The sequence below is a fragment of the Scyliorhinus torazame genome, chromosome 16 (assembly GCF_047496885.1).
Source record: "Scyliorhinus torazame isolate Kashiwa2021f chromosome 16, sScyTor2.1, whole genome shotgun sequence".
NCBI classification, from domain to species: Eukaryota; Metazoa; Chordata; class Chondrichthyes; order Carcharhiniformes; family Scyliorhinidae; genus Scyliorhinus; species Scyliorhinus torazame.
In genome coordinates, this window is record NC_092722.1 from 59,568,296 (window position 1) to 59,590,610 (window position 22,315).

The 22,315-nt window shown below is 45.1% G+C and overlaps 1 protein-coding gene across 1 annotated transcript in view; it reads right to left on the reverse strand.

The window, feature by feature from the left end:
• The window catches only part of LOC140392842 (proproteinase E-like), a 155,142-nt gene that overhangs the window by 4,785 nt on the left and 128,042 nt on the right, over positions 1 to 22,315 (reverse strand). Inside the window, exon 8 of the mRNA XM_072478555.1 lies at positions 8,202 to 8,354. Within this exon, the coding sequence (XP_072334656.1) occupies positions 8,202 to 8,354 (153 nt within the window). The remainder of the gene's footprint in view (positions 1 to 8,201; positions 8,355 to 22,315) is intronic.

Genomic DNA, 22,315 nt, shown 5'->3' on the forward strand with positions numbered 1-22,315 from the left:
TGAATGTCCAAAGGTACTCAGTATTCCGGAAGGATAGACAGGATGGAACAGGAGGTGGAGTTGCTTTATTGGTTAAAGATGACATCAAGGCTGTATTAAGAAATGATATTGGCACAAAGGGCCAAAATGTTGAATCGAAGTGGGTGGAAATAAAAACAAGGGAAATAATTCCTTGGTAGGAGTAATTTGCAGGCCCCCGAGCAATACTTCCAAAGTGGGGCATAGTATAAACCAAGAAATAATGAGGGCTTGTGAGAAGGGAACAACGGTAATCATGGGTGATTTTAACATGCATGTTGGCATGCAAGTTCAGTTGGCAGTTAGGTAGGCAAATGCAATGTTAGCATTCATGTCGAGAGGGCTAGAATACAAAAGCAAGGAGGTACTGTTGAGGCTGCAAAAGGCTCTGGTAAGACTCCATTTGGAATAATGTGAGCAGTTTTGGACCTTGGAGAGGGTCCAGAGGAGGTTCACAAGAATGATCCCTGGAATAAAGGAATTGTCATATGAGGAGCGGTTGAGGACTCTGTGTCTGTACTCAATGGAGTTTAGAAGGATGAGAGGGGGATCGCATTGAAACTTATAGAATACTGAGAGGCCTGGATAGAGTGAACGTGGAGAGGATGTTTCCACACGTAGAAGAAACTAGAACCCGAGGGCACAGCCTCAGACTACAGGGATGATACTTTAAAACAGAGGTGAGGAGGAATGTCTTCAGCCAGAGGGTGATGAAGGTGTGGCGCTCATTGCCGCAGAAGGCTGTGGAGGTCAAATCACCAAATGTCTTTAAGACAGAGATAGATAGGTTCTTGATTAATAAGGGGATCAGGGGTTATAGGGAGAAGGCAGGAGAATAGGGATGAGAAACATATCAGCCATGATCGAATGGCGGAGCAGACTCGATGGGCCAAATGGCCTAATTCTGCTCCTATGTCTTATCGAGCCAACCAGGGAGCAGGCTATTTTAGGTTTAGCATTATGTAACAATGAAGGGTTAATAAATAGTCCTGCTGTTAAGGATCCGGTTGGAAGAAGTGATCACAGCGTGCTAGAATTACAAATTCAACCGGGTATCTTTATATGCGGATGATCTGCTACTATATGTGGCGGATCCAGCGGAGGGGATGCCAGAAATAATGCGGATACTTGGGGAGTTTGGGGATTTTTCAGGGTATAAATTGAACATGGGGAAGAGTGAGCTGTTTGTGGTGCATCCAGGGGAGCAGAGTAGAGAAATAGAAGACCTACCGTTGAGGAAGGTAACAAGAGACTTTCGTTACCTGGGGATCCAGATAGCTAAGAATTGGGGCACATTGCACAGGCTAAATTTGACGCGGTTGGTGGAACAGATGGAGGAAGATTTCAAGAGATGGGATATGGTAGCATTGTCAATGGCAGGGAGGGTGCAGGCGGTTAAGATGGTGGTCCTCCCGAGATTCCTCTTTGTGTTTCAGTGTCTCCCGGTGGTGATCACGAAGGCTTTTTTCAAAAGGATAGAAAAGAGTATCATGGGTTTTGTTTGGGCCGGGAAGACTCCGAGAGTGAGGAAGGGATTCTTACAGCGTAGTAGGGATAGGGGGGGGCTGGCACTACCGAGCCTAAGTGAGTATTATTGGGCCGCTAATATTTCAATGGTGAGTAAGTGGATGGGAGAGGAGGAAGGAGCGGCGTGGAAGAGATTAGAGAGGGCGTCCTGTAGGGGGACCAGCCTGCAGGCTATGGTGACAGCCCCATTGCCGTTCTCACCAAGGAACTATACCACGAGTCCGGTGGTGGTAGCTACACTGAAGATTTGGGGACAGTGGAGACGACATAGGGGAAAGACCGGAGCACTGGGGGGGTCCCCGATAAGAAACAACCATAGGTTTGCCCCGGGGGGAATGGATGGGGGATATGGAATGTGGCAAAGAGCAGGTATAACGCAATTGAAAGATCTATTTGTGGATGGGAAGTTTGCGAGTCTGGGAGCGCTGACCGAGAAATATGGGTTGCCCCAAGGGAATGCATTCAGGTACATGCAATTGAGGGCTTTTGCGAGGCAACAGGTGAGGGAATTCCCGCAGCTCCCGACACAAGAGGTGCAGGACAGAGTCATCTCAAAGAAATGGGTGGGGGACGGTAAGGTGTCGGATATATATAGGGAAATGAGAGACGAAGGGGAGACTATGATGGACGAACTAAAAGGGAAATGGGAAGAAGAGCTAGGGGAGGAGATTGAGGAGGGGATGTGGGCAGATGCCCTAAACAGGGTAAACTCGTCGTCCTCGTGCGCCAGGCTAAGCCTGATTCAGTTCAAGGTATTACACAGGGCACATATGACTGGAACACGGCTCAGTAAATTTTTTGGGGTGGAGGATAGGTGTGCGAGGTGCTCGAGAAGCCCAGCGAATCATACCCATATATTTTGGTCATGCCCGGCACTACAGGGGTTTTGGATGGGGGTGACAAAGGTGCTTTCGAAAGTAGTAGGAGTCCGGGTCGAACCAAGATGGGGGTTGGCTATATTTGGGGTTGCACAAGAGCCGGGAGTGCAGGAGGCGAAAGAGGCCGATGTTTTGGCCTTTGCGTCCCTAGTAGCCCGGCGCAGAATATTGCTAATGTGGAAAGAAGCCAAGCCCCCGGGGGTGGAGACCTGGATAAATGATATGGCGGGGTTCATAAAGTTAGAGCGGATTAAGTTCGTCCTAAGGGGGTCGGCTCAAGGGTTTACTAGGCGGTGGCAACCGTTCGTCGAATATCTTGCGGAAAGATAGATAGGGGAGAACAAAGAAGGCAGCAGCAGCGGCCCAGGACTTGGGGGGGGGGGGGGGGGGGGATGGGGGGGGGATGGGGGGGGGGAGTGTGGCCTGAGACAAGGCAGTTGCCAATTAGGGCTAGTTTTTATTTTTTGTTATTTAATATTTATTTATTTGTTGTTGTTTTTGTTTAAATTTAAAAAGGTCATTATTATCTGTATTGTTACAATGTTGTGTAAAGGATGCACAATGTACTGTGTTGGTTGACCAAAAATTTTCAATAAAATATTATTTAAAAAAAAAAAAGAATTACAAATTCAGATTGAGCGAGAGGAGACAGAATGCCATACTAGAGTTTTAGCATTGGGCAGAGGAAATTATACAGGCCCGAGAAAAGAGTTGGCTCAAGTAGACTGGGCACAAATAATTGAGGGTCGGGACAGTTGAGGAACAATGGCGGATGTTCAGGGAGATATTAAACACCTCTCAATTAAAGTATATCGCTGAGAGGAAGAGGAATTGTAAAAGGGAGAAAAACATTCCATGGCTAAACAAGGAAGTCAAAGATGACATAAAGACAAAAACTGGGGCATACCATACTGCAAAAGCTAGTAGTAAGCTGGAGGATTGGGAGAACCTTAAGGTTCCGCAAAAGGCTACTAAAGATAAAATCAAAGAGCTAAGATGAACTACGAAAGGAAACTAGCCAAAAAGATAAACACTGATACCAAAAGCTTCTATAGGTATATAAAGAGGAAGAGACTAGCTAAAGTAAATGTTGGTCCCTTAGAGGACGATACTAGTGAGGTAATAATGGGGAACACAGAGATGGCGGAGGCACTGAACAAACAATTTGCCTCTGTCTTCAGGGTAGAGGATAATAAATATTTTCCAAAAACTGCAGTTAATGCAGAGGAACCTTCTTCAATAACCATCACTGGGAAGAAGGTACTGAATAAACTAATGGGATTAAAGGCAGCTAAGTCTCCAGGACCTGATGGCCTGCATCCGAGGATATTAAAGGAGGTGATAGCAGATAGTGGATGCATTGGTTATGATATTTCAACATTCGCTGGATTCTGGAAAAGCCCCAGTGAATTGGAAACACGCGAATATAACTCCCCTATTCAAAAAGGGAGAGAGACAAAAAGTAGGAAACTATAGGCCGGTTAGCTTGACCTCTGCAGTGGGGAAGTTGCTGGCATCAATCATTAAGGAGGAGATGACTGAACATTTGGAAAGACAAAACTCAATCCACCATTGTCAGCATGGTTTTATGAAGAGTAGTCATGATTGACAAACTTGCCAAGGTAGGTGGATTGAACATGCTAAATTGCCCCTTAATTGGAAAAAATGAATTGGGTACTCTAAATTTAAGGGAAAAAAAGAAACAAAAATGCTTGACAAACTTGCTTGTGTTCTTTGAGGACGTAACCAGCAAGGTGGATAATGATACATCTAGATTTCCGGAAGGTGTTTGACAAGGTGCCACATAAAAGACTGATCCAGTAGGTGAGATTGCAGGGTATTGTAGGTAGAGAGGTAGATTGGATTCAGGATTGGCTGACTGACAGCAAGCAGAGGGTCAGGATAAATGGCTCCTTATCTGGCTGGTGAACTGCGACTAGCGGGGTGCCGCAGGGGTCAGTCCTCAAACCCCAACTGTTTATAATCTATATAAATGATCTGCAAGCAGGGACAGCTTGCAACATAGCAAAATTTGCAGATGATACTAAAATAGATGGGAAAGCAGGCAGTGAAGAGAAGATAAAGAGTTTACAGATGGATGTAGATAAGCTAGGAGATTGGATCAAAATTTGGAAGATGGTGATTAATGTAGATAAGTATGAGGTTATCCATTTTGGCCAAAAGATTAGAAAGGCAAATTATTATCGAAATGAAAAGCAGATTTTAACTGCGTCTGTGCAGAGGGATCTGGGTGGCTTGGTTCATGAATCGCAGAAAGTCAGTATTCAGGTACAGCATGAAATAAAAAAGGCAAATAGAATTTTGGCATTTATCGCAAAAGGACTGGAGTATAAAAGTAGAGAAATATTGTTGCAATTGTATAGGGTGCTGGTGAGACCACATCTGGAGTATTGGCTCCAGTTTTGGTCTCCTTATTTGAGGAAGGATGTGGTGGCATTGGAAGCAGTTCAGAGGGGGTTCACCAGATTGATTCCAGGGATGAAAGGGTTGACGTATGAGAGATTAAACAGTTCGGGTTTATAGTCGCTGAAGTTTAGAAGAATTGAGAAGGGATCTAATCAAGGTATAGAAAATATTAAGAAGGTTTGATGAAGTAAACGTAGACCAAATGTTCCCCCTTGTGGGGAAATCTAGAACAAGAGGTCATAGATATAGATTGGCAGGCTGTAGACTTAAAACTGAGATGAGGAAGAACTACTTCTCGCAGAGGGTGATGAATCTGTGGAACTCACTGCCCCAGAGTGCAGTGGAGTCTGAGTCATTAAATGGTTTCAAGAAGGAATAGATAGATTTCTGATTTTAAAAGTGGGTTTTAGGGATATGGGGAGCAGGTATGTAGGTGGATTTGAGACCATGAAGAAATCGGCCATGATCTGATTGAATGGCAGAGCAAACTTGAAGGGCTGAGTTGCCTATTTCTGCTCCTAATTCCTATGTTCCTATGTTCCAAAACTGCCAGAGCAAGCCGGACAATGCACAGGACAGAAAGCAAGTTCCAAATACTAAAGAAAGTGGCAGAAACCAGGGAGAGGGACAGAAGCAAGTTACAAGAAGAGCTTCTATTCAAAGGAACAAAGAATGAAAATCTGGAAAATAGGCCCTGCTCACTGGAGCTCAGTGTGAGGAGCAGAGAGTTTCTAAGTTAAAAGACAGCTGTAATGTGCGCAGATCTGGGCAACATGGGCTTGCGAGAAGCCAGAGATCCAAAGGTTGGTGACTCCTTACTGTGGGCATACGAAGCAGTGGTGTTCTGGTGGCCCAGCTGAACATCTGAGAGAGTATGTGAAAGGCAGAGCTTGAATGCATGTGGAAATCCAGGGGAGAGGAATACCAGAGGAGAGGTTGAAACACTGGAAGTGGATCCCTGGTGAAGACATCCAGGAGAAAATTTGGGAGAAGGTTCCAAGGCATATTCTACAAAAGCAGAGACTAGAAGCCCTCAGATGAAATACAGAGTTCCAGTGAGGCCAGTTGGATCACAATGTGACAAGTGTCTGGGGGGAATTGAGAAATCTGCAGAAGTTGTTTTGGGTGAAATCTGCCACTTGGCCTCAGAGTGTGGTGTGTTTGACCACATTTCACCTATTGCTTTACATGCACTGTGTACTTACTGAGAACATTAGAACATAGGGGGCTGGATTCTCCGCCCTGCCGCGCCATATTTCAGGTTCACCCCTCCGGCGGGATGCTCCATTATGCTGGCCAGTCAATGGGGTTTCCCATTGTGGGACAGCCCCATGCCATCGGGAAACCCCCGGGATCCCACCAGCGGAGAATCCAGCCCAAGATATTCTTTATATACAAATTTGTATATATATACATAAAAGCATAGTTGGGGTGAAGAGGTAATGTATTATGGCTCATCTTTTCTTGTTTAACAAATGTTTCATTCTGTTGTTAGAAGTTCATCAGATGACTCCTCCTATGTCTCTGTTCAGTCGCTGTCTTCCACATATAAAAACAAAAAATAAAAGTTAGGATCTATCAAGCCAGGTTCCACACCGGCATCTGACTTGTCCTGTCCTAAAATCAGCTGGGATCATAACAAAATGGGGGCTCGTCCAGGATTTATCATTATGAGGTCTGATCCATGTGGGATTGGGAATCCTTGAACATTGGTGGTATCTGCGAATCCTTAAAAAAATGTAAACGCGGAAGTACTGAGGTACTGGACATTGGAATTAGAGTTGCTGTGAGGTAATTGGAATTATACAGGTTGGAATCCAGAATGGCTTTGGAATTTGGAAGCTTTTCCAAAGATAGAGTATGTAATCCTGACGGGCTTCAGAGAGTAAACAAGGCTCACTTAACAGAATTGGCGGATAAGTTGCAATTAGAATTACCCATAAGGGGCAAGGAAAGGAAACGCGGTTGCTATTATAGGGCAGAATTTTAAATTGGAAGGGATTCCGGACAGACCATGTATGCCAAGGATCGAGTCACTTGAATTGGCGAAGATTCAATTGTAAATGAAAAAAATTGAATTGGAGGGAAAACAAAGAGAAAGGGAAGAAAAGGAAATAGAAAAAGGACTTCAAGGGGATGAGAAGGCAAGAGAATGAAAGGAAAAAGTAAAGGAAAGGGAATTGGACATGTGAAAACATGACCTTCAGAGAGAGAAGTGAGCAAGAGGAGAATGAGACACTTATTGCCAATGACAACCAGTTGGAGGAAAACCTGATTAATGTGAATACCAACTTTCATACATGAAAGAGCCGTTTGCTAATGGAAAATGAGAATTGTCGAGAACAATTGTTTAAAGGATAGGCTTGCAGATCACAAAGGTACAAACAAACAAGAGCTTTATTGGCAAGGTGTGTTTACTCTACAGGTTGTTCAGGTAGATTGCCCGTTTGCTCACACAAAGAGCGATGGCATCATCAATACATCATGTGATCGGACTCTTAAAGTGACATTGTTCCAACCAGGAAGAAACATGAATACGCAACTAATTGAGAATCAATCACGAAAAGTGGGATCACTTTACTCAGGACTTTAACAGTCTAAATGATAAACTTGTAAAAGCAAATGTAACAAAGGTCAATCTTCAGTTAAAACAGGATTAACTGTAAGCATCAGAAGTCTCTATGAAAGAAAGTCTCTCTGTAAAAAGTGCCTTGAGCATGAAAAGGAGTTGCTGGTAAATCTAAATAATTGGTTGAATGCAGATGTTAAACCAAAACTAATGAACTGTTAGAACTTTGTCATGTAAAGAATAATGAGATTCTTGAACTTGGAAACAGGGATACGGGGGAAAGGGCAGGGGAATGTCACTAAGTCGTAATGCTCATTTGGAGAGCCGGTGCAGACACAATGGGCTGAACGGCCTCCTTCTGCACCATAACAATTCTGTGATTCTGTGAATTCTGAGGTCTGCATCATACTGCTACCAATCCGACACTTGGCTGAGCATTCACTTCTGACAATAAAAGCTCTCAGTAGAAGGGCAAACTCAAAAATATTCAGACACGCCTCTGCAACAATTTTTTAGCGCTGCATGCATTTAAACAAGAGGGACTTTGACTTCTTTATGCATAACATAAGAACTGGAAGCAGGAGTAGACCATTCATCCCTTTGAGCATGCTGTACCATTGACTAAGATCATGGCTGAACATCGACCTGGACTCTACCCTCCTGCAAATCATATCAAGCTTCCAAGCAGGCTATGGCATTATTATCCAATAACCCGCCAAGGCTGAGCTTAGCTGACATTGCAAAAAGACATCTTTCTACTTGCTGCTTAAAAATCGACTTACATCATTGATCCAGCTATTGTAGGCAGACATTCGAGTGTAGACCGAGGGCTTCCTCGCTGTGTTGCATGGAACGGATCCCGTGAAGCTTCCCACGCCATTAACATACCATCTGCCGTCACTACCAAAACAATTCAAAGGACTGCCTGGGTCACCCTGAAGTAAAAGAAATCTCTCCATTATGTTGTTTTTTGTTCTTATATACTGTTCGGATACCGGACCGAACCCCAACTTCTGTTAGGAGAACCCCAAACAATTTTTCTATTTATGAAACTGTGAGGAAAGGATACTTTACCACAGGAGTGATGACCCTGACCAATAGGTATCTTTTATGTTAAAATAAACTTTAATTTAAACACAAAATTAACCACATTAACATCAAAGAACATAGCTTTGTAATTATCGGTTAAACAGTTCTTAAACACAAGGAAAAACTTGAGTTTACTAGCTATACCTGCTACTAACTCCAATTAAACAACCCCAATACAGTTCAAATGCCACTTATAAATAAAATTAACAAAACAGTTACTTGCTTCGCTGTGCAGACCTTGGGAGAGAATTAATTTCAAGAGCAGATCCAGTAAACTTCTGCTCAACCTAGCAGCATTTGGCAAAATTGCTGTTCAACTTAAAATCCAACAACAAACTGAACAACTACAGACAACCCTGGCTCCTCCCAATAATTACATCATCTGTACCCCACTAAGCTCCACAACCTCCTTAGCTAGGACTTAATATAATCCCTCATAAATTATCTACACTCACGGGAATCGCCAGCAATCACAACACTATTTCTTTAGCCCTTTATCTGTAACAAGTAAATGGTTGGAATGAATGATCAGCTCACCTTTTATGACACCTTATAGAATTTACAGTGCAGAAGGAGGCCATTTGGCCCATCGAGTCTGCACCGGCTCTTGAAAAGAGCACCCTACCCAAGCCCACACCTCCACCCTATCCCCATAACCCAGTAACCCCACCCAACACTAAGGGCAATTTTGGACACTAAGGGCAATTTAGCATAGCCAATCCATCTAACCTACACATCTTTGGACTGTGGGAAGAAACCGGAGCACCCGGAGGAAACCCACGCACACACGGGGAGAACGTGCAGACTCCGCACAGACAGTGACCCAAGCCTGGAATCGAACCTGGGACCCTGGAGCTGTGAAGCAATTGTGCTAACCACAATGCTACCGTGCTGCCCAAATTACAGCTTTAGCAGACAAACTGCTTGTATGTATTTTAAACCAGGATTTTTAGTATTATTACTGCCACACATATGAAATATAATATATAACAATTTCTACATTCACTATAATGCAATGCCATTTTGCTGCCTTAAAGCTCAGCTGACCTTCATATAGTATTCCCATACCCAGCTATCTCCTAAGAATTTACAAAGACCTCCCTGGTTTGGTGGGCAGGGGTGGGGTTGGGTGGCTTTGAGCGTTGTTCTCACCTGCTTAACTCCAAACAGCACTTTACACAACAGAAGTCCAATTTCCTACCAGCAGAAGTTGTCAGAAAATCATAAGTAGGTTCCCAGGATCTTCCGCCCTCAGGGAAACAAATAATGGATGGATAATTGTGGGACAGTGTCCATAATCCATTGGTATGCTGTCCCACCAGATGAGACTGATGAGCATCTATTGTGAGGCTCAGTCCTTCTCAACGGTCATTGTCGTTACTCTGCATTTTCCAACATGAGTTTAACCCAAATGCCCACTGCCTGTCATCTAAAAACACAAAGTTAGTTGAATATTAAATATTTAATTGAAAAATACAAGATTCTGAGGGGACTTGACCGGGTTTTTGCTCTGAGATGATGTTTCTCCCTGTGGGAGAGACTAGAACCAGGAGGCACCATTTAAAAATAAAGAGACTCCCATTGAAGATTTAAAGAAGGAGAAATATTTTCTCTCAGAGGCTATGGAAGTATTTTCTCCAGAGGGTGGTGCAGGCTAGATCATTGAATATTTTTAAGGCAGAGGTAGAGAAATTCTTGATGAACAAGGGAGTCAAAGTGTATCAGGCATGGGCAGGATAATGATGTTGAGGCCACAATCAGATCAGCAATGTTCTTATTGAATGCTGGAGCAGGCTCGAGTGGTGGGATAGCCTCCTCCTGCTCCTAATTCTTAGGTTTGTATGTGTGTCAATAGTATTCGGCACAAAACAGTATATTTTTAGTAATTACAAATTTAAATTTATTGCTCAATATATTAGTCCAGTACAGTGACACAGTGGTTAGCACTGCTGTCTCACTGTGCCAGGGACCAAGGTTCGATTCTGACCTCGTGTGACTGTCTGTGTGGAGTTTGCACTTTCTCCCTGGGTCTGCGTGGGTTTCCTCCGAGTGCTCCGGTTTCCTCCCAGAGTCCAAAGATGTACAGGTTAGGTGGACTGGCCATGATAAATTGCCCTTAGTGTCCAAAGATGTGCAGGTTAGGTGGGGTTGCAAGAATGAGACAGGGGAGTGGGCCTAGGTAGGATGCTCTTTTGGAGAGTCGGGTGCAGACACGATGGGTCGAATGGCCTCCTTCTGCACTGTAGGGATTCTATAGAACAAAAAGGGTGCGTCTCCAGAACTGTTGTTTATTATAAAGTTGATTCTTGAAATCTTTGTCCATCTTAATAGTGGAGTGCTGCTGCAGGCTCGAACAGGTAATGCTTATCTGCTGACGTACAGATGGGCAGTACATTCTTTGCTGCCATGCTTTCTGGGGCATTTGATGGAAATGTTGATGGACTATGTATCAATTCAGAGCAAATGGCGATCTCTTCAACCTGAGACAACTGAAATCCTCAACTTCAAAGAAGATAGTCTGGTAATTGTTTGCTGATGGTTGTGTCCTTGTGTTACGCCCTGGGTATAGCCTTCAGGTGGGTCATGAACTGTTTTTCAAAAGCACCTGACTTTCAGCTTCAGGATGAGAAAGATACTCCACCAACGCCAGCAAACTCTAAGTACCCCAGCTCCTAAAGCTATCAAAATGACAGCGCTAAAAGCAGTAGATAACTTCACCTATCTCAGAAGCACAATCTCCAGAAATATCTGCATTAACAACAAGGTAGCAAAGAGAAATGCTCGAGCAAACTCAGCCATAGACCTGTATGCACAAGAGACCGTGGAGGAAAACTGGTATCAAACTTACAACAAAGCCTGCTGTGTACAAAACTGTGGTAATACCTACCCTCCCATATGCCTGTGAGACCTGGACTACCTGCCCCTGACATTTTAAGTAGTTGGGCAGGTTCCGCACGAGATGCATTCAAAACATCATGGACATCAAATCGGAGGACAAAGTGCCCAACACTGAGGTACATCAAAGAGCAGGAATGTGGAATTGAAGCCTTGTAATCAGAGCCCAGCTCAGATGGAGTGTGGTAGCTATCTCTACCCATTGCTGGGTCTTATCCAGCCCCACCGCTGTACTTGATAACTCCCCTAAGGCGGTTATGTATTCACAACATAAACCTGGACACCACACGCAAGGTAGTCAAGGTTAAGGTTCAAGGACTCCTCGAAGCCGAACCTCAGGAAGTGGGACCTGTCCACCACAGAATGGGAGAAAGATGCACAGGAAAAAAAAACTACCTTGGGTAGCGATCTCAAATAGTGGTGTTGCTTTCTTCGAACAGTAAAAATTTCAGGCAGCTAGGGACAAAAGGAAGTCTAGAGACTAAGCAGGCTCAACACAATCAGATCCTTGCCCTCACTGTGGAAAGACATACGGCGTTGCAATCAAACTCCACAGGCATGTTAGAACATGCAGAAGATGACTCAACAAGCACAAGGAACAGCCATCTTTGAAGACAAAGGAAAACCGGTGATGACAGATTGACTAACTCCCTGGGGTGGATTCAGGAATATTAGGCCCAATCCTTTGAGGAGTTGTGAAAACAAACAATATTTCCACGTGTGTTTTGGGGTCAACATTTGTTTAATATTGTTCCAGTGCTGGGACTCAGGCTGTGGGCACTTTTGATCTGGGATGCAACATTTTATGTAGCTTACAAAGCAGAGAGAGAATGCAGAGTGGCCCTTCAAAGACCTCCCCTGTCCTCTGGCCTCCTTCTAATCAAATGGCAGAGCAGACTCAAAAGGCCGAATGATCTACTCCTGTGTTCCCAAGTCCTGTGTCCCCACGTTCATATTGAGTACTGAGAGTGGCCACATTAATCTTTAATGAATCACACCTGAAGCGGCTCAGGAGATATCACTACAGTAAAGGTGCTTTATCATTCAAGCTTTCGTTTATATTGTCCAGGCCACTGCAAATGGCAATAATATAAAACCAAATTACTGCGGATCTGAAACAAAAACAGAAAATACTGGAAAGTCTCAGCAGGTCTGGCAGCATCTGTGGAGAGAGAAGAGAGCTAACGTTTTGAGTCTGGATGACTCTTTGTCAAAGCTGGGGAGAACTGGAAATAGGGTCAGATTTATACTATAGTGGGTGGGTGGAGCAGCGGGGCTGGATAGGGCCCAGCAATGGGTAGAGATTGACAAAGATGTCGAGGACAGAAAGAGGAAAGGAACGTAAATGGCGGTGATTAAGGCGAAGAAACGTGCTGATGATGGCATATAAAGAGATTAAAATGTGTGACTGGCAGAACAAAGGTGAGCAGTGTGCAAAGGGCAACTAGGAACAGGGAACAGATAGCCCAAGTGAGTAGGGGAAGGGGGAACAATGGTGAGGGAAAAACAGATCTATGGACGAAATTAAAATAAATTGATAGAAATAAAAATGGGGTGAAGGTGGAGGAGAGAGTTCACAGTCGTTGAACTCAATAGTCGGGAAGGCTGTAACGTGCCTAATTGGAAGATGAGATGCTATTCCTCTAGTTTGCGCTGGGCTTCTCTGGAACATTACAGCAGGTCAAGGACGGACATGTGGACGTGAGAGCAGAACGGTGAATTGAAATGGCAAGCGACAGAAAGGTCTGGGTCCTGCTCGCTGACGGACCGAAGGTGTTCTGCAAAGCAGTCACCTCTGCATTTGGTCTCTCTAATGTAGAGTAAACCACATTGGGAGCAGCAAATGCAATTGACCAGATAAAAGGAGGTGCATGTGAAGCGCTGCCTCATTTGAAAACAGTGTTTAGGGCCTGCATTGATGAGCAGCGAGGAGGTAAAGGATCAGGTGTTACACCTTCTGCGATTGCAAGGGAAGGTGCCGTGGGAAGAGGGCGAGGTGTTGGGGTAATGGTGCAGTGGACCAGGGTATCCTGGAGGGAACAGTCCCTGTGAATTGCTGACAGGGGAAGGGGGGGCGGTGATTGGAAGATGTGTTTGGTGGTGGATTCATGCTGGAGTTGGCGGAACTGGCGGAGGATAATTCTTTGAATGCGGAGGTTGGTGGGGTGAAAAGTGAGGATGAGGGGATCCCTATTCTGGTTGTGGGAGGGAGGAGAGGGGTGAAGGCAGAGACACGGAGATAGGTTGGACACGGTTAAGAGCCCTGTCAACCACCGTGGGTGAGAAACCCCAATTAAAGAACAATGAAGACATGTCAGCAGCACCGTTTTGGAAAGTGGCATCATCGGAATAGATGTGACAGAGGCGAAGGAACTGGGAGAATGGGATGGAGTCCTCACACGATGTGGGTGTGAAAAGCTGTAGTCGAGGTAGCTGTGGGAATCAGTGGGTTTGTGATGGATATTAGTGGACAGTCTATTCCCAGAAATTGAGATTGAAAGGTCAAGGAAGGGAAGGGAAGTGTCAGCGATGGACCATGTGAAGGCGGTAGTGGGGTAGAAATTGGAAGCAAAATTTATATATTTTTCCAGGTCCAGTTGGGACCATGAAACGGCACCGAAACAGTCATCGATGTACCGATAAGAGAGTTGTATGATGGAGCCAGAGTAGGACTGGAACAAGGAATGTTCCACATACCCCATTAAGAGACAAGCAAAACTGGGACCCATGCGGGTATCCATAGCCACACCTTTGGTTTGGAGGAAATGAGACATGTTAAAGGAGAAATTGTTGAGTGAGAAGACAAGTTCAGCCAGATGGAGGAGAGTGGTGGTGGATGGGGATTGTTCAGGCCTGTTAAGGAAGAAGCAGTGAGCCCTCAGACCATCCTGGTGGGGAATGGAGATATAGAGGGATTGACCATCCACTGTTCGAGGAAGAAGCAGACAGTCCTCAGACCATCCTGGTGGGCGTGTTCGGGGAAGAAGCAGTCAACCTTGGTGGGGATGCCTGCAAATGGCATTTGTTCCATTGGCAAGAGACCGTCTCTTGTTTCTTAAGCTGACAGCAAGCCTGCTATTCCACCAACTCCACCACTAGCTCAACACCAACTCCACTACCAACTCCACCACCAACACTACTACCAACTCTACCCCCAACTCTACCACCAACTCCACCACCAACTCTAGCATGGAAGAGATGAGAGAATTGCACCTGGGCGCCACTGCTAATGCCAGTGGAGACCAGTAGCGAGTCCCTGCTGGTAGAAGTACTTAGTCTCTGGAAAAGGGGATCCAGCCCGAGGTAGCTAAACAGGCACCAAGGGTTCACACAAGAGTGATAAGGAGCAGGCACCAGTCATATACAGTAACCGTTTGTCACAGACTAGAGTCAGTTGGAATGGTTTTGATACAGCTTTTGATCTTCATAATGTAAAAGAAACTCTCATGAAGTTGTACATTTTGAGAGCAGTGGGTCAGATGGAAGGAGAGAATTTCATTGCTCTGTTGGGTGGTTCAGGAAAATCTCTCAATAATTTGTAGCCTCACCGCTCTAGGAACGGCAGTACGGCTGGGCAAAGTTTCTCCTCTGTATCATCATTCCCGTCTTCATTCTCCTGCTCCTCAGGAAGCTCCAAAGCAAGTTGCTTTGTATTCCAGGGAATGCAGAAAACAGGCACGAATCTCAACACCTGGTCCGGGGTATTAGGGAGGAGGTTTGGTGGAGATGGAGGGGGTAATGAAAACTCTGGTATAGGATTCCAATTCTCACTATAAAAGGTAACGCAGATATGTGCGTGGCTGTCTCCTGGTTAAAATATGACCACCTTAATCAGCACAGCAGGTGAGGAAACTGTCACGTCTCAGGCTGGTAGAACAGCACACACAAGTCAGAGATTCAACTTCAAGAACAATATCATTGAATCTGCCATATAATAATAATCTTTATTGTCACAAGTAGGCTTACATTAACACTGCAATGAAGTTACTGTGAAAAGCTCCGCGTCGCCACATTCCGGCGCCTGTTCGGGTACACGGAGGGAGAATTCAGAATGTCCAAATTGCCTAACAAGCACGTCTTTCGGGGCTTGTGGGAGGAAATCGGAGCACCCGGAAGAAACCCATGCAGACGCAGGGAAAATGTGCAGACTCCACACAGACAGTGACCCAAGCCAGGAATCGAACCTGGGACCCTGGAGCTGGTGAAGCAACAGTACTAACCACTGTGCTACCGGGCCGCCCAGGTGACTTTTCAACATGTGCTAGCTGACGTTCCAGGCCACAGGTTAGGTGTAGTACAGAATGTGCTTTACAGTATTTCATCCCGTAACACTTAGTAATTATACTCATGTCCAAGTTGGCATTGCGGGCCAGTGGGTACCGTCGGTACCTCTGGACCAAATGCTCCGGGTTCGAGTCCAACGCCGGGACTTGTTGGCTACGGATGGGGCATTCGTAAGGCGGTTCAATGGGCTGATAATCAGCCTGGGAATCCTTCCTCCTGGGAACCCTAACTCCCCTCCACCCCCCACGCCCCAACTATTCTCCAAAGGGTAAAATAAAGTGTGTGTGGTAAGATACATTTTAAAAGAAAACTCACATCCACACACAATCAGCTATTGTCATGACAAGGGCCGCATTAATTGCCTCCCATTCCTGCTGGTTTCTCCTCCCAATCACTAGGAATATTTCCACATTTTCTCACAAAAGCCTCAATGAGGGCCTCAGCAGGGAATTCGGCTTTTCTACTCCTAATCACTCTGTCAGCCCCAAACTCCTTGCACTCCACAGCTGGTCTGATCCACACAACGTTATTTATTGCTTTCATGGGCCAAGGAAGGAGTGATTCAGTATTGTCATAACCCCCAAAAGGACCACACGGAAACCATTGCTGATCTCCCCTTGGGACTCGTGGATTACGAGCTTCCCAGGTAGGCGGTGGAAGCCACACAGCTGGAAGTGCTTAAAGACTACACATAAAAGCCGGCCCAAGCAGGGCCCGGAGTTGTTGGTTGCCCCAACAGAAACTCGAAAGGAAGAGCGTTACTACCGTAGGCAGAGTATTGCATATAGTTTAATGAATCTTTGTTGCACTGGCTTCCTCAGTTACTAAAAGTACCAATATTCGAGGTGCTTTCTGCATGACCGCAGAACAATGCTTTAATCAAACATGATAGAATATTCAGTGAGTAAAGCTGTGCATGAAAATAACATGGATGGGATCAGACTGTCCTCCGTGTTCAGGTCTGCTTTGAAGCAGTTATGGGTGGACGGGGACCAGTATATGTGGCTTTTGATGCTGCTGCACTGCAGTGTGCCCAGACCTTCACCATTAGTGAGATGGTGCATCCAATCTCCCAGAAAATCAAAGGTCAACATGCTTGCAATATGCCATCCTAAGCAAGAGTATTGAAAGCATACACACACACCGAATCTTAATTATTATAACTGGCAATGGAAAGACTCGTATTTCTAAAGCATCTCTCATGAACTCGTGAACTCAGGACCTCCCATAGCACCTTACAACCAGTGGAAGTACTTTTGAATTGTTTGAATGTAGAAAACACAGCCCAATTTGCAGCCAGCATCTCCCATGGACACCAATGTGATAGTGACCATATCATCTGTTTTTGTGATGACCATTGAGAGAAAAATATCAGCCAGGACACCAGGGCAAGAATTTTATGCTCCCCGGTGGATTCTGAGGTGGTACGGTGGGGGGAGGAGGATGTGAAATTGCATGGACAGGATTCTGTCTGGGATCCCGACTGCCCCGACCTGGTTAGATTTTATGCTGAGGTGGGCAGAGCCTCGGGCAGGAATCTCACTCTTTCCCCAGTTAAAGCCCTTAATGACCACTTAAGGGCTTTTCCCCACCCAGCCTCAATTTTTAGGCTGGTGGGCAGATGATAGATCAGGGGGGGAACCCGAAATTGAACAAAGTTTTGAAGTTTAAATAGGGAGTGACTGGAGATGGAGTTGGGGAAGGCAAAACACTTCCTAGTCAAAAGCTGAATAGGGATATGTTTAAATATATTCGAGCACTGCCAAGATTTGAGTGAGAAAGATATGGAAGCCTTTTTTTAATCTACTTTGAGAAAGTGGCTAAACAATTGAATTTGCCAAAGACCATGTGGGTAGTGTTGGTTCAACAAAGTTGGTAGGTAGAGCTAATGAAGTGTTTGCATCATTATCAGAAGAGATATCTAGGGATTATGATGAGTTGAGAAAAAAACATATTACGTGCATATGGACTAATGCAAGAAGCCTACAGTCAGAAGCTTAGAAATCTATGGAAAGAACCAGGCAGATATATATAGAATTTGAAAGAAGCAAACAAACTAATTTGGTAGGTGGATAAGAGCATTAAAAACAGACCAAACAAATGATGCTCTTCGGGAAACAATTATTTTGGAGGAATTTAAAGATTCACTTCCAGCCGTAGTGAGAACTGTTGTGCAGGAGCAAATAGTCAAAACTGCTAGATTGGCAGCAGAAATGACAGATAATTTTGAATTAGTTCACAAAGCAAAATCTGTTTTTTGACATCAATTTCAATCTGCAAAGGATAGAAACTTCACAGGTAGTCAAAATAAAGGCGGTCTAGCTGGTGACATTAAAGAGAGTTTGCCTCAGGTTTAAAAGGAAACCTATGATAGTGAAAGGGAGGGAAGAAAACAAGTGTTTTCATAGTGATAAAGGTGGATACATGAAGTCGGAGTGTTAGTGGCTTAAAAAAAGTACTGGAAGATATACTCATTAAAACAAGATAAGCCAGTGGGTTTATGAAAGTGGGAAGAGGTGTAAAAGACTGTACAGCCTGTTCAGGGGTTGGTGGATAAGCAGGTGCCAGAACTTTTTAAGGATTTTATTTGTGGGGGTACGGATTACTCATATGTACAAGGTGGAGTAGGTAAGGAGATCTTAAAGGATACAGGAGCAAGTCAGACTTTAATGGTGAGAGATAAGGAGGTATAATAATCTTTATTATTGTCACAAGTAGGCTTACAGTAACACTGCAATGAAGTTACTGTGAATATCCCCTAGTTGCTTCATTCCGGTGCCTGTTCAGGTATACTGAGGGAGAATTCAGAATGGCCAATGCACCTAACAAGCACGTCTTTCGGGACTTGTGGGAGGAAACTGGAGCACCTGGAGGAAACCCACTCAAACACGGGGAGAACGTACAACTCCACACAGACAGTGACCCAAGCCGGGGATTGAACCCAGGTCCATGGCGCTGTGAAGCAACAGTGCTAACCACTGTTCTACCGTACCACCCATGTAATGTAGTTTGGAAGGAATACTGCCGGAAAAGGTGGTAATATGTAGAATTAGTGGTGAGAGGAGCAGTGTGCCACGATGTGAGGTAAGGTTAGAGAGTCTGGTGAAAAGTGGTGAATTGGTGGTAGGAATAATAGAAAAATTACCTTTTTCAGGGGTACAATTTATCCTGGGTTATGATATAGCTGGTTCACAGGTGGGACTGCAGCCTACTGTGGTTGAAAAGCCTGTGGAAAATCAAACAACTGAGGTGTTGCAAGAAGCATATAAGACCATAAGATCATATCTTGAGTTGTTTCCTGGTTGTGTGGTGACAAGATCACAAAGTCACAGGTTGAGACAGGAGGAAGAGAACTTGAGCAGTGCCAATAAGAAGGCTGAGATTCAGTTGTCAGAAACCATGTTTGATCAGATGGTTGATAAAGAACAAGAGCAGGTGGTGGATGAGGTGGATAACTTTAGTTAAAGAAAATTGTTGGAATTACAGCAGAACAATTCAGAGGTAAAGCAGTTGTGTCAGAAAGCATATACAGAAATAGAATCTGAGTGTATATCAGAGTGTTGTTACATTAGAAATATTGTATTAATGAGAAAGTGGAGACCTTTACATATTCAAGCAGATGAGAAATGGGCCGAAAGTCATCAAGTGGCATTACCGGTGGGTTATAGAAAGGAGCAGGTTTGGGGCAGCACGGTGGAGCAGTGGTTAGCATTGCTGACTCACAGCGCCAAGGCCCCAGGTTCGATCCCAGCTCTGGGGCACTGTCCGTGCAGAGTTTGCACGTTCCTGTGTTTGCGTGGGTTTCGCTCCCACAACCCAAAGATGTGCAGGGTAGGTGGATTGGTCATGCTAAATTGCCCTTTAATTGGAAAAAATTAATTGGGTACTCTAAATTTATTTTTTTTAAATAGAAAGGCGGTTTTGTGGGTAACACATGAGGTTCCAGTAGGGGGTCACTTAGGAGAAAGGAAAACTCGAGCAAAGATACAAAAAAAAAATTCTTGGTCTGGACTGTATAAGGATGTAGTTGGATTTTGCCGTGCATGTCACACATATCAGGTAATAGGGAAACCGCAAGCAGTAACCAAACCAGCACCTTTCATACCTATTCTAGCATTTGAGGAACCTTTTACTAGGGTCCTAATTGATTGCGAGGGGCAGTATCTGTTAACCATAATGGATGTGTCTATTAGACTTCCAGAGGCCATTCCATTAAGAAACATTACAGCTGAGAGTGTTGTAGAGGAGTTAATTGCATTTTTTACTAGGTGTGGACTACCAAAAGAAATTGAATCAGGTCAGCAATCCAATTTTATGTTGAAGTTATTCAAGGAACTTATGGATAGTTTAGGAATAAAGAAATTTAACTCAATTGAATATCATCCGGAATCACAAGGGGCATTAGAAAGATGGTATCAAACATTAAAACCATGTTGATGACCTATAGTCAGGATTATCCAGAGGATTGGGATAAAGGAATTTAATTTCTACTATTTGCAATTAGGGATGCACATAAACGAATCAACTAAATTTAGTCCATTCAAATTGATTTTTGGTCATTAGGTAAGGGGACCACTTAAACTGATGAAAGAGAAGTTAGTGCATCAGTATTTAGAGACTGCATTGTTGGACTATGTGTCAAACTTTATGGGGAGATTAAACAGGGTTGGTGAGTGACTAGAAAGTATTTAAAATTGTCACAATGTGTGATGAAACAAAAAGGCAGATAAGAAATCAAAAATGTGTAGTTTTATTAGTGGGGAGAAAGGATTAGTACTGTTACTATGGTAGATGACACATTAAAAGCAAAATTTAGACTTCCGGTGGCGACTATGAGGGAATAGGTCGCACATTTGGTGGCTCCCGCTCTGGCTAGACATTCGGACCTTCCCCCCGGCTTTTTTTATGTTTTTAAGCGCTGGACTTGAAGTAACAGTGAACAAGTGTCTGGTGTATATATTGATTTATGGAACAGAGAGCCCGAAGGGATAAGATGGCCAGTGTCCAGACCCCTGGGGCTTCGACCCAACCATCAATGGAGGAGCTGATGCAGGTCATCCGGGAAAGCTTCGCCAGACAGAAACGGGAATGTCTGGACCCGATTAAGGAAATGGTGGAGAGGCTGGAGCGGAGGCTAGATACCCAGGACCGGACGATCTAGAAACTGGAAAAGGCGCTCGCTGAACAGGAGGAACACCAGACGGCGGTGGAGGTGGAGGTGGCGGTGCTGAGGGACCAGCAAAAAAGGCTGCTGGAACAGGTAGAGGATTTGGAGAATAGGTCCCATAGGCAGAACCTAAGGATTGTGGGCCTCCCGGAGGGGGCGGAGGCGGCTGATCCCGGGGAGGTTGTGGCGAACATGTTCCAGAAGCTGCTGGGAGATGGGGCTTTCCCCCGACCGTTGGAGGTGGATCGGGCGTACAGAGCGCTGGCGAGGAAGCCGCGGCAGGGAGATCCCCCTCGGGCGATGGTTGTCAGGTTCCACGGGTACCTGGATAAGAAGCGCATTCTCCAGTGGGCCAAGCGCACGCGGAGCTGTAAGTGGGACAACAGCATTCTGCGGGTGTACCAAGATCGAAGCGTGGAGGTGGCCAAGAGGAGGGCAGGCTTTAATCAAGTCAAGTCGATCCTGTTCAAGAGGCAGGTTAAGTTTGGACTGTTGTATCCGGCGCGACTTTGGGTTATGTATGAGGACCAACATCATTACTTTGAGTCGCCCGAGGACCCTATGGAATTCGCCAGGAGGAAAGGACTGGTGCCAACTTGAGAACATTCTGCTCTAAGTTCGAGAAACTGTTTTTCCTGTTCATTTTAAATGCTGTTTGCACTGATTTATTCATTTGATAATTGTGTTTTGTTTAAGAAGGGGAAAGTAGTGAAAGAATGATTCGATTTTGGTGTGTTTTCTGTGTTGTGAGGGGGATGGTGGTGGGGATTTTTGACTTTGTATTATTTTGAGTAGTGTTACTTTGATCTGTATTATGGCGAGAGTTTGGCTTTGTTTTTCTTTATACTGATTTTGGTTGGCGGCTGTTTCTTAAAGTGGGCGGTTGTCGGGGCTGGGTTGATGGTTTCGATGGGCGGGAGGGAGGGCAGGTAGGCAACAATAGGTGGGAGACATGTTGGCACCGGAGCCGTGGGCCACTAGGCGAGCTGGGTGAGCTAGTCTGCGGGAGCACAGTGGGGGGGTGTATACAATCAGATTAGGGATGGGGTTCGGTTACAGAGTGTTGTTGCTTGGGGGGGGGGGGGGGGTTGTTCGGCTGACAAGGGAGGGATTTGATTTTAGAAGTGGAGAAGAAGTCGGGGATGGGCGCTGCCAGGAGGCTACAGGGGTGCGGGGCAGAGGCTGGGGGCAGGACCTGGAAAGGGGATGGCTGACCGGCATGGGGGGGGGCACAGTGCCCCCCAACTAGGCTGGTCACGTGGAACGTTAGAGGGCTAAATGGGCCGGTGAAGAGGGCAAAAGTGTTCGCACATCTTAGGGCTTTAAAGGCGGACGTGATAATGTTGCAGGAGACACACTTGAAGGTAACGGACCAGATTAGGTTGAGGAAGAGCTGGGTTAGTCAGGTATTCCACTCAGGGCTAGATACTGAGACCAGGGGGGTCGCGATTCTGGTGAACA